At 37.1% G+C, this 13,562-nt stretch overlaps 2 protein-coding genes across 2 annotated transcripts; one reads left to right on the top strand and one right to left on the bottom strand.

Annotated features, from left to right (window-relative positions):
• The first annotated feature begins 2,886 nt into the window (after positions 1–2,886).
• On the top strand, positions 2,887–3,807 carry LOC142446508 (olfactory receptor 4C11-like). Its single transcript, XM_075548256.1, has one exon. It carries the CDS (start codon positions 2,887–2,889, stop codon positions 3,805–3,807), a length of 921 nt encoding a protein of 306 aa, XP_075404371.1.
• Positions 3,808–12,019: 8,212 nt separating this feature from the next.
• On the bottom strand, positions 12,020–12,985 carry LOC142445741 (olfactory receptor 4P4-like). The gene has a single exon (XM_075547666.1). The coding sequence runs from the start codon at positions 12,983–12,985 to the stop codon at positions 12,020–12,022; it is 966 nt and encodes a 321-aa protein (XP_075403781.1).
• Between the last annotated feature and the right edge of the window lie 577 nt (positions 12,986–13,562).

Raw genomic sequence — 13,562 nt, 5'->3', positions numbered from 1 at the left:
AGAGGTTTAGAAGCTCTTTTTTTTGCTGTTGTTGTTCCTCTTTTGAGTGTGTGGCTTCCAAGTGACTGGGGCAAGAAAAGAGAACAGCTGAACAGACCAGCTCTGCACAGAAGAAGGTACGCTTTCACTGGAAAAAGATTCAGTTGTGTTTATAACTTGGCAAAATCTACTTTGTTGAAAGTTATTAAAATCACTCTGATCTAGCCCCATAATTATTAGAGTTTAGTTAAACTGATGAATCGTCTATTCTGTAATATAGTATTGCTATGCATTGGGATCAACTTGAGGATACAGAATAAAACATCCATAATATGTGTGTGTACAGAGAGATATTAATACAAATACTGTGCAATATATAATAAGTGGCATATATATATATTTTAAAAAGACCATTCATAGCAATCCTAAAGGAGAGGGTAGAACTGCCCCTGTGAGTTTCAAAGAGGACTGGTGTTTTTGAAATATAGACCTTTCAGTTAGCAGCCCAAAGCATGGCCCTTATGCCACAGCACCCCAGTGATCAGATGGAGTAAGTCATATTCACATGCTTATCACTGTGTAGATAGAAACTGAAGATACTTTTTAATTTTCTACCTATATCAGAAGGTTTTAGGGCTCACGCATAAGGCAACAGAAATAAATAAGTTACCTCATCTCCTATAATAAGGTTTCTAAATATCTTTCTTTTAAAATTCAAACCATGCTTCGGCCATGTCTTCTAATATCACCAACCGTCAGGTCTCTAAAAGTAGCTGTTTGTCATCATCACTGACACCCAAAATCCAGTTTCTCTCCACAGAACCTGAAAATATTAAGACTTTCTCAAAACCCTTTCAATCAATAAATTATTATATAAATGATTAAATGTGCAGTCTAGGCTTTCCTCGCTTTAATGGAAATATTATCATTATAAGTATATTCTCATCTTCTCTGATATTTTACTTTACAATATATTTTAATGGCCTATGCACTTATATCTGCTTTATGACCAGTTCCATAAAAGTACTACTCCTAATTTACTCAATGACTTTCTGGTGGACATTTATTTCTTATATTTTGCTATCATAGAAAGGGGTTCAATGATCATCTTTCTGCTTGTAATTGAATGTACACAAACTGTAATCTATGGCTCCATATTTGATACGGAGTATGATGAATATGACAGCCTGAGGGATTAACTCACTTACACTCATAAAAACAATATGATATGGTTGGGACTCCATGCCTTTGCAAGCACTGTATGTTAATTTAATTGATATTTGAAAATGTTTACTTGTATTTGAAAACAAAGTTTAGCTGGGATTCTGATTTTATGTCTTCAATTATGATGGGATCAAATACCTTTTCAGATGTTTGATTCTTTAGATAGAATAATAGCCCCTCAAAATTGATTATTTTGCCCATTTTTCTTCTTCATGGACTTGAAAAAAGGTTGGGGAAGTGTCTTTAAAATAAATTATGCCTGCAAATGTGTTGCAAATGAAATTTACCTGTTTGACACTAATTTTACTTTTGATTATGCAACCATGGCGGTAGTAAGTGTGGAAATGTGAACGAAAGGAGTTGCAGAGTTTCTGGAAGGTATGATTGTTGTTGGGCACTGCTGAACTGGCTGTACTTCATAGCACACCTGTAGATAACATGGACGAGTGGAACGGTGCCCATTCCTACACCCTCTGAACATTCGTAGCTATGTTCAGTCCACTGTTGCAGCCACTGTGTCAATCCACTGCATTGAGGATCTTCCTCATTGTCCCTGTCCCTCTACTTTGCCAAGCATTTTGTTCATCTACAGAATTAGTCCCTCCTACTAACATGTCCAGAGTAAGACAAAGTCTCATCTTTCTTGCTTCTAAAGAGAATTTTATTTGTACTTATTCCAAAGAATCTTTATTGTTCTTTTGGCCATCCATGAGAGGTTCCGATTTCTTCACTAACATCATAATTAAATGTATCAAGTATTCGTAGTTCTACTTTATTCATTGTCCTGTCCCACATTTAATATGAGGCATATTAACATATGCCATACCCTGGATCAGACATATAATTAGATATACATGAATAGCAGTAGTTACCCTTTGGCTTTTACTTCTTTCACTTAAAGTGAAGGTTTAGGAAAATCATGAACACGCCCAACAAAAACCACCTTCAAAATATTTCCACTGCGACTTGGCACTTCTTGAGCTTGTTTGTAGGTCCGTACTGAGTAAGCTGTGAGCATGCAACCTATTCTGATATGTGCTGAATGCTCTCCATCCCCTCTTCCTTAACTACAGCTTAAGGCCTATTCTGTATCTTAAGAAACTATTTTCAAAGAGCCAGAGGAGCATCGTGAATAAAGAGAATATAACTTTTAATAATGTCGTATGATAAAAAATTACAACGGGACTACCAATTTAACCATTATGAAAGTATAACTTTGAAGTAAGACGTACATTTTATCTCTCTCTCTCTAAATATAGACATATAGATATATAGATAGATACATATTTGTGTATGTATACATGTGTATATATATTTTGGATTTTTTTCAACAGGCTACTTTTGAAAATGCTTGCTGAAAGCTGAAGGTCAATTTTTAGCTCAGTTAATTATCCACTTATAGCAAATCATTTACATGTATGTTAATTATTTGCAATGAACACTTATTTTTTCATGATTTTCCTATCAGACCATTATAAGCAACAGATTAAATATGTAATCGTTTTGTATTTTACTTTGTTCATAAAAACCAGTAAACGGAGATGCAATTACTCACAGGTAAGTACAACTTCCATGATCACCCACAGGCATTTGAACTCCAAATGCAGTACTCATTTTACAAACTACCTAATTTCTCCTTCCAGATAAATTCTAACATCTACTTTCCCCACGTCTACTGAAACAATGCATCAAAATAAGAGTGTTACTGAGTTCATAATGTTAGGATTGACACAGGATCCCGTGAAGCAGAAAATGGTGTTCATAATCTTCTTAGTTTTCTACTCTGGAACTGTGGTGGGAAATTTGCTCATTATTGTGACCATCAAGTTCAGTCGATCTCTAGGGAGTCCCATGTATTTCTTTCTATTTTATTTATCCTTGTCTGATATCTGCTTTTCAACTACCACTGCCCCGAGACTACTCGCAGATGCTCTCTCTGCAAAGAAAGTCATATCCTACAATGAATGCATGACACAAGTGTTTGCCCTGCATTTATTTGGCGCCATGGAGATCTTTGTCCTTATCCTCATGGCTGTTGATCGCTATGTGGCCATCTGTAAGCCTCTGCGTTACCCGGTCATCATGAGAAGACAGGTCTGCATCATCTTGATTATTCTTGCCTGGATAGGATCTTTTATACATTCTATTACTCAGATTTCTCTGGCCTTGAAACTGCCCTTCTGTGGACCCAATTTGATTGATCATTATTGCTGTGACCTCCAGCCCTTGTTGGAACTTGCCTGTATGGACACTTATGTGATCAACCTCCAATTTGTGGCCAACAGTGGGGCTCTTTGTTCGACTAGTTTCTTTCTGCTGATGATCTCATACTTTGTCATCTTGCATTCACTGCGAAATCATAATGCAAAAGCAAGGAAAAAAGCCCTTTCTACCTGCACCTCTCACATCATTGTGGTCATCTTATTCTTTGGTCCTTGTATATTCATATACACACGTCCACCAACCACTTTTCCTGTGGACAAGTTGGTGGCAGTGTTTTATACCATTGGCACACCTTTTCTCAACCCCCTCATCTACACTTTAAGGAATGCAGAAGTGAAGAATGCCATGAGGAAGCTATGGAGCGTCAAAATTATCTCATAAAGCAAATGATGAAATGAGGATATGATGACATGTTCTATAATAGAATTCTATGGGGACAGACATCAAATATAATTGTGTATATTATTGTATAATAGTCAATCAGATGCAGAAGGTCATTTTTTTACAGTTAACAATATGATGTAAATGTGTAGCACTTTCTGATACAGTTAGACACAAAGCCAGAATAATTGAGATCAATGTGGACCAATGCTACATCAACTTGAGTCAAGCTTTTCTCGAAAGCTCAATTCTTCCATTGCAGCATATGAATAATGCATAGTAATTCATTCTTTTGATAAGCAAGAATGTTTCAAGTCACAACCTTGCAAACTAGGGAGAATCCACAAACGCAGTGCATCCAAATCTCTATAAAATTTTTCACTGGCTTATGTTTGAATACTTCCATGTTTTGAATCATAGCCTTTTTTAGTTTGTTGTATTTTTGCATAGTTATATTCTAAACTACATATGTCTCATCTTACCTTTCAATATGGAAATAAAGAAAAGATGTTGAATGTAAATGCATCATCCTAGAAATAGCGCCGACTAAATGATGAGTAAGAATATGTTTAAGTTCTGCAAAACATAACATGTATTTAGTCTTAGGCATCATCTGTCACATCCATATTTGTGCAGGAAAAGTCGTTGTGAAGAGCACAATGGAAACTTTTGGGACAAGAGTTAATAGGTCACTGAACCACCTATGAGGGTCCAAATTAAGAACAGCAACTAGAAAGTTTAGAAATGAAGTTTAGAGCCCAGTGTGCTTGTGAGAATGGTAGAAAACATTTAGGAAAAGAGAGTGTAAATGATTGCATAATTTATTGAATACAATCAGTGTAATTTAATTATTTATGTGAAATTTTTGAATCAGTATGTAGTGTGTGTATATGCCCAACCATCACAAAATATTAAATGAATTAATTTGTCTTTGATGTCCAATGAATCATTTCCCCTGATGTATTATTAAACATATTTTTACCACGTGTCACTAGTCTTCTGTCCATAATAATGGTCTAGTACGTTTAAGATGGTTTACAGGAGCAGGAGCCTCATATTTTCCCCAGGATTGACTGGTGGGTACAAAATACTGGCCTTCTTTGCAGTTAGCAGCCGCTCAAGGTCAATTCCTATGCCACCAGGGCTCCAGATCCAAGCATGTGTGCTTTTTTATTTTGTTTCTATGTGCTTGACTGAAAGGAGGAAGTCTGAAGTCCAAGGACTTGGCTGCTATCTGGTAAAACCCTCAGTCTTTGAAAACAGTTGTTTCCAAAAGTCCTTTTGGCACATGAAGTATATATAGTTTATGACACAATTATAATGAAATTATGAGAATACAAAATAAAATAAGACTGTGTGTAATTTTAGATAAAAATGTGTCTAAGTTACTTTTAGTACAATCAAATATATCTAGTAAAATATATTATGTTTGGTTAGAGAATAATGTCTATTTACATTAGTTATTCCTTTGAACTAGCTGGGGTATATCATGATCATACAATAGGAAAATCTCAGATCTTAAAGAAAATACACAGAAAGCCCAAGAATAGAGAAAAATGGAAACAATGCCATTGAGCTTATGCGGACTCAGTGCGGTTGTCCTGATTTTCTGTGGAGTTGAGTCCAAAGCACAGAAGAGAAACCTAATCACCTGAAAAGGTACAGGACACAATGATATTTAAAAAAAAATTTTGGAGACCATAAAAATTTGTAAAACAACAGAGATCCAAGTGGATTTATAACCTTAATCTTTCTTTAAAACCGTTTATAAGATTGATTTTTTAATAAAATTGTTACATTTCCGCCACTGTCAACTCAAATCCAAACAATGACAACTTGGTCAGAGAGACTGGACCTGTCATATAGTATTTTTGAGCCTGTAAATCTTTATAGAGATAGAATGCCAGACCTTTCTCCACCTAACAGTGTGTGCATTCAAACTGCTGGCCTTCTTGGTTAACAATCAAGCAAACCAACCATTGGCCACCAGCACTCCTATTTTTAGATTAAGGGTCTTATGTTCACGTCATCATATCTTTTGGTTGAGGTTAAATTTCCAATTTAAATATGGCTCATCTGTCCAGGTCTTTGTGACTTCACCAAGTGATTGGGAGGGACCATGACAAGGGGTATGTGAAGCACTAGTAGAGGTGATTTGTTGACTTTGCCATTACTTTGGGTCTAAGACAGTCATCTCAAAGCAGGAACCAACAAACCCAAGATCATTAAGAAAGCATAGCCAAGAACCAGCAAGATTACTGCCGGAAGTGGAGGAGGCAGCAATGCCACCAGAGATCTTGCCACACGGAAACCATGAGACAAAGCAAAAGATCTGCACTAGCTATGAGGCAGAGCTCAGAAATGTCAAGATCATAATGCAGGGTGACAGGTTTCCTGACCCACAGGACCAGGCACCACTCAAGAGCCTCTCTGGCTGAGAGGCTGAAGACCGGAGGGAGTTGGAGCTGTCCGTTGAGAAGAGATACTACTGCGGACAAAAGACTTTTTCCTTAAAGTTTTCCCATCCTAACTTGTAGTAACTTGTTAACTTTCTTAATGAATCTTCACAGTGGTGAGTATTGTCTATGATGTCTGTGTGGGAGGTGTAACACATGATTGAACCCAGGATACACAGAGTTGTAGGAGGAACATTTCCTTTGAGAGTAGGTGAAGAAGGATACAGGTTGGAGGAAAACTTTACCTAGGCCTTGTGTCAGAATTGACTTGAGGGAAGTGAGTTTGTTTGTTTTTGTGGCAGTGGGGAAACAGAGGAAGTCATCTCTGGCTCTCGCCTGAATCTTTCACTCATAAAACCACTGCCATAAAGCCTACTCTGACTCATAGGAGTCTTATGTAAGGTTTTTTAGGTTGTAAATCTTTACTGGCGAAAATAGACCTATCTTTCTCCATAGAGCAGCCTGTGAGTTTGAACTCCAGATCTTGTGGTTAGTAGTCCAATGGTTACCCAACAGCACCTACAGTGCTTCCTGTACAAATGAAGGAATTTGGTCTTATATGTTTATGTGTTCAAATCCTCCCATTGTTGTCTCCTAGGTATTTGAAGAAGAAGAAGAAAAAAGCACATATCACTGAACTTCATAATACTTACATGAGCACATCTGATAATGATGATTCTTAAAAGTATTATAATCTAGATTCTCTGTCAAATTATATTTGATAATCAGGAAAAAACTGTTTTCTTACCCTTCTTCTGTTTTTGCTACTAAAATATTTCAAAGATAAATTGTTACTATTTTCTTAATTTTATACTTTTTCTCATTAAACATTATACCCAGTGTATGGGACAAAATTAATATGACTATATAAAATACTGTTCACACATTATTTAATAAGTTAATATGTACACACGTGTATATATACATATATAAACATGCATACAGAAGCATTAAAGGATAGTGATTAGTTAAGTGTAATATTTATTTAATAAGTTGAAGAAGCTAATACATTGGCAGATTGGAGAGTTGGACCATAATTAGAACAGAGTTCCAGGCCAATCTGGACATTGTGGACCATATAGTTAATGGTGAATTTTAAATTTAGAAATTCTGTAACTGAATTATTTAAGAAAACTTCCTTGAACCAGTCTTTCTGTACAATGAAGAAATGGTAGTAATGCAGGGCTACCGATATAAAAAATAATCAAATTTCATGATATAAAATAATACTGATGCATGAATTCACTATATATTGTTTCCTTGAAAAGCACAGCTGCTTTTCAAATGCATTTTAATCTTCAATTTCCCCCAATGTCCTATATGGTCTACTCTCCAAAAAACCAAACTCACTGACATCAAGTCAGTGCTGACTCAACACAATCCCTTTGCGTTTCTGAGACGACCTGTTTACAGGAGCAGAAAGCAGCCTTTCTCTCACCATCGTCTTCATGAGAAATTTTAAATGCAGACAAACCCAACGTCAACGTAAGAATCAAAGAACTAAATAAGGACAAAATAAGAAAGAACTGTCTCTGCGTCTCTCGCTGCTTTGGTGAGGGGTCAAGTGCTGGCTGCTGACTGCAAGGTCGGCACTAGCCTCTTGGCCAAAGGGAAAGGAGGTTTTCTACACCCGGAAAGCTTGTCAATCCCGGGAATCCACAGGGCACTTCTCCCAGGCCGTCTAGAGTCCTATTAGAGAGGACCGGAGAAAACATTCAATGTCATGTGTGGTGTGCTGCACAGAATTTTTAAAAACAACAAATATGTGTTGAGTACCTAAATCATGAAAATATTGTTGCTAACTGAAAATTGATTAATCTATAGGTAAATCATAATATTATATGACATTGTTCACTGATCCATAAGCTTATACTGTGACATGACCATGTCAGTAAATTACTCAGGCTGCTTAAGAATAGAAACAGTCATCTTCTCTATTGTGCTGCATGACTTTAGTGAATATTCAAGACACAGTGGTTATGTGCCACTGAGTCTGTTCTGACGCATAGCTAAGCTGTGTACAAGAGAGCAAACACTTTTCATTGCAATTGCCTACAACTATGTGTGGTAACTTCCCAAATAAACCCCCCACACTCCACTCTAGTGATAATCCTGTCTTCCCAGCTCCCTTTCCTGGGCTAAAATGATTTTCTTTTTGTGGTGTTTCTACAAGAGGGTTTCAGAAGCATGTAGGCACTTCTCTTGTCATAATTATAAAACCCTACCCCCTTGGTCACTGGATGAGATCAAAACACTCACTGAAACTCAAGCGCAGGGAAGCCCGAGTTTGAAGAGCAGGAAGCACGTGAGACAGCGCTCTGTTTCCTTTCCTAGCACTCCCTCCCGGAGGGTTATGGGAGGACTTCAAGCTGGCAGAGTGATTTCCCTTCACAATGACAGAGAGGAACGTGAAATGGAAACATTCTCATTTCACAAAAAGGGAAACCAATGTCGACGGACTGAAGTGATTTGTCCTAGTTCTGATAGCACCGTGTAGTTCAAAGTCCCTCGGGATGTGGGGTCACTATCGGTTGAAAACCCACTTGGTGTTATCTAAGACACCAGTAACAATAGCACCCTGATCTAAGCTTTGGGTGGGTTTTGTTTTGTTTCTCTTTCTATTACGTCACAACATATCCTGACTCTGCGGAACGTGGGGACAATTCGGTGTCAGAGGCCGTCGATTCCAGTCAGACACAGAGCAGCCCTAAGAACCACAGAGCAAAACCCTGCCCAGTCCCGTGCCATCCTCACAGTTGCTCTGCTGGAGCCAATTGTTGCGGCCACTGTATCAAGTCCCCGGGTCTAAGCTCGTCCTCTTTTGTACTGACCTTCTAGTTTTCCAAGAATTTTGTCCTTTTTTCCAGGAACTGGTTTCTCCTGATTCCGTGTCCAATGGTATTAACACGCCACGTTAATGCAGGCTCACCCTCCTTACCTCTTAGGTACATTCTGTCTGGACTTCGTCCAACCCAGATTTGTCTATTCATCTGGCAGTCTATGAAACTTTCAACAGGCTTTGCCGACAACATAATTCAAAAGCATCAATTTTAAGATAACCTTGGGAAGCATGAAAACATCCAAGGTCCATATGGAGGTGACCATCCAACTGGCCCTACTTGAACTCCCCGGTGAGGGCAGGGTCCAGGCATGTCGAGAGTCAAAAGACAAATTGTAGACTTATGTCTTTGAATCTGTGTCAAAGTGAAGGTCGACTTCTCCGGATGTAGAAATGCTACTATGCCCTCAAACACAGACCACCCAGGTGCCATTGCGTTGATTCCAATTGATGGTGACCCCATGCGTGTCAGAGTCTAACTGTGCTCAACGGATATTTTAGTTGTATTTAATTCTGCTTATCCTGTTGCTACTGCTGTTTTATATGCATACACAAACACACCAACATAAGCTTTCATGTGTATAATTCCATGACATGGAATATAGTTTTGAATTGTGGAATGATTTTCTCCCACCTTTTTGAGATTGCTCCTTCCTCATTGACATAAACCTACTTTGCCCGTGCATTCCGGCCTGTTGTTCAAATTGTTATCACCTATTTGATCTCACAAATTTTTTAAGAGCCCAAAGCCCAAGGTAGGCATAGTTTTACTGGCTGAGGGTTTTAATAGCTGATATTTCAAAAAATAGATTCACATATCTTCCTCCGAAGGCACATAGATGTAAATTATCTCTGACTTTAAGGTTAGCATCTGACCCTGTTCTTGGTCTGAACCAAGAAAAGCCCCAAACAAGGACATAATTTCAAATCAATGAGGATACATGGTTACAAGCAAAGAGATAAAGAAACCTTTTAAAAGGGCAAGAGCGATGAACCCCTTAGTGTGCTGGGTGACTTAGAGGATTTGCTTGATCTCGCTGGACATTGAGAACCCGTCCGCAGTGGTGAGTGGACTGGTGTGTGATGGGACAATTGTCAGAATGTACTTCCCTAGACTGTGGGTCTCAAAGAGTAGTCAGTACCCATTTCCATTATGTTGATACATTTCCCTACAATAATGTTATTGGTCTTTTTTATCCTTTTCAGACAAATTGCCTCCTGGGAACTCTACTTATTAGACTAATTCTATGGAAAAACTAAACAATGTCACTGTGTTCATTTTCTGGGGACTTTCTCAGAACCCAGTGATAGAAGAAGTTTGTTTTGCGGTGTTTTCTTTCTTCTCTGCAATTATTCTTCTGGGAAACCTTCTCATCATGCTGACAGTACATGCGGGCAACCTTTTCACGTCTACAATGTATTTCTTTGTCCACCATTTGTCTTTTGTCGACAGCTGTTATTCCTCAGTAACAGCTCCCAAGATGATTGCTGACCTATTAGCCATGAGTTGCAACTCTTTGGGGTACATTTCTTCTGGAGCAGATGTAGGTAGCATGGTGCTTCTGATGCCCTGGATTCACATCAGTAGCCTCCAGAACAGTGAAACAATACGTTTTCTGTTCTTCAAAGCCACCTGATTTGTCAGAATTTGTTAGAGCAGCCCTCAGAAACCAAGACACTAATTTAAGGCCAAAGTCCAAGGCACTGGAAATGAACACAGACTATGAATGCCCTGTCTTCAAAGGACCAGTTACCAAAGGAGTAAGGAAGATCTACACATAATCGGTCTATTACCTACAATCCAACTGAGCTTTTAATTTTTCAAAGTTTCCATCATTCCCTGTCAAATGCCTCCCAAATCTTGAGTTAGGCATCTCCTTCTTAACTTACAATTTCCCCCATAACATCCCACATATTTGCCTGCTGTTTTCTAACAGATTGATGTTTTCTAGCTCTAGTTGTTTACTCAAAAATTTCATCTACTCAATGGCATCTCTTTTCCCTACACATAAAGTATTTATATATAAATTCTTTTACTGATCTCTTCAGAAAAACCTTGAAATATTACCTTATGTTTATAACTTAGGTTCAGATGAAGCTTTCTATGTCACAAAATTTACATTCCCAGAAACCCACAGGAGCGAATTTCCTCTGTCTTATTGGTTCAGTATGATTCAGAATTGACTTGATGATAGTGAGTTTGTTTATTTCTTTTGTTTTTAGTTAAGTGGGAGGCATGTATCTTGGCATGTTTACTTTTTGTATTTGTATGTCCAATTGTTCTAAGACACAATGGGGAAAAGGCTAAGCTTTTTTCTGTTATATTTATATTTTTGGCAAAAATATAGGTGGACCGTATCATTTCTTTGTGGGTTTTCTATTAATTTATTGATAATTAAAACTCCATATTAGGTATTAAACTGGGTGATCTGTGTTCTGAAATATATGCTTTACTTTTTGGGTGGCTGTTCATTTGTCTTTCATATAACTCAAATAACCATCTTGCTGATGATATCTTAGTAAAAGCTTGTTGAGATCTTGATTACTTTATGTTGAACATGATAAACATATTGAAATGGATGCTCTGTAATTTGTAGGTCTGTGAAATAGTTAAAAGCAGACAAACAAACTTGAAAAAGTGTTTTCTTTATAAATATCTTCTCAGTATAACACCATATTAATGGGAATAGCCCAAAAGTCATTCAATGCAATTCATTCTCGCTACACCACATTAATGCCCCCCAAGTCAAATGTTTCATACTCATAGATTAGTATTCATACTCACATAGAGTAGTATTTAATTAATGCTCTCCTAACTTATTAATTTCATTTCTATTAGTTAATCCTATCATGTTGAAATAGAAAGATAAAGTTTGACATCGTTTCTAACATTTGCATTTTATAATTAGACATTTTCTTAAGGAATTTGTCTATTATTCTTCTGGAAATTAATTACATGCTTCCTTTGAAAATAACCTTGACACCAAACTTTTCTCATGGCATTTTTCATCTCTGTATTTCTCAGAGTATAGATTAAAGGATTGAACATAGGAGCGATGATAGTGTAAAACAGAGCAAATATTTTATCCTCAGGGAATGTGGTAGGAGGTCTAAGGTAGATAAATATTGCTGGAGCAAAAAATAAGAGTACCACCGTGACATGAGAGCCACAGGTAGACAGGGCCTTGCGCCTGCCCTCTGCTGAGTGATTCCTTAAGGTGAATAATATAACCACATAAGAACCAACTAGGACAACAAACGTTACTAAGGCCACCATCCCTGAATTGGCAACCACAAGAACCCCTATGATATAGGTATCAGTACAGGCAACTTTTAACAAAGGGAAGACGTCACAAAAATAATGATCAATTTCATTAGGACCACAAAAGGGTAATGAGATTGCCATAAACAATTGTGGAAAGGCATGGGCAGCCCCACCGGCCCAGGCAACTAAGACAATAAGATGGCACCTTGTTCTGTTCATGATGATCATGTAGTGGAGAGGTTTGCAGATGGCAACATAGCGATCAAAGGCCATGGCAGTAAGAATGAAGATCTCAATGCCTCCAAAGAAGTGCATGGTAAAGACCTGCAACATGCAATTTCCATAAGAGATGGATTTTTTCTCTACTAGTAGGTCACCAATCAATTTGGGTGTGACACTTGAAGTATAGCAGATGTCCATAGAAGACAAGTGGCTAAGGAAATAATACATTGGTTGGTGGAAAAGGGAACTGCATCGAATGGAAAGAAGTATCAAAAGGTTTCCTACCAAGAGGGATATATAACAGAATAAAAATAGCGCAGAAAAAGACAGCTGTATCTTTGAGTCATAAGAAAATCCCAAAAGAATGAATTCTGAGATGTTTCTTTGGCTTTCCATATTTGTTTTCATTTGGTTTAAATTGTAAACAAGTGGGTTGTGTACCTGAAAATAAAGGAAACATGAGCATGAACTAAGATTGATCAGTTTAGCAATAATTAGATAAAATATAAAAAAATAGTATGTAATAATATTATTAAACATTGTGTATATATACAATTAAGCTGTTAACTTAATCTTGTTCAAAAATAAAGTAGGAAAGAATATTATAATATGAATAAGTATTTTATGCAATATAGTATTAAGTTTCAATAATGTTTTAATGTATTTCATTATGAAAATCCATTTTTAGTTACATGATATTTATAAAAATAATTAATACCTTTAAAACTATATTTGACTTATTTTTAAATGCTTGTGTACCTTATCTTTAAGATCTCTTTTCCTTTTAATGTTTGAGCTGGTCTACCTCTCCTAAATAATCTAAGAACATTTACTCAAGAAATATCCAGAAACTCTTCAACTTAAGTCTGTTAAATATGTAGTCTTTGCACATTACACGTGAACTACAAGATGTCTAATGTCTAGTCTTTCTTGTCATGTAAGCAATTATGATTGAGGAATGTTTGGTTACACG

This window comes from Tenrec ecaudatus, chromosome 4 (genome assembly GCF_050624435.1).
Source record: "Tenrec ecaudatus isolate mTenEca1 chromosome 4, mTenEca1.hap1, whole genome shotgun sequence".
Classification (NCBI taxonomy): Eukaryota; Metazoa; Chordata; class Mammalia; order Afrosoricida; family Tenrecidae; genus Tenrec; species Tenrec ecaudatus.
The sequence above is the reverse complement of the archived record's forward strand: the minus strand, read 5'-3'. Positions and strand labels throughout refer to the sequence as shown.

What these genes read in the sequence shown, in the direction of transcription:
- LOC142446508 (XM_075548256.1), top strand. Translation starts at nt 2,887, where the DNA reads ATGCATCAAAATAAGAGTGTTACTGAGTTCATAATGTTAGGATTGACA.
- LOC142445741 (XM_075547666.1), bottom strand. Translation starts at nt 12,985, where the DNA reads ATGGAAAGCCAAAGAAACATCTCAGAATTCATTCTTTTGGGATTTTCT.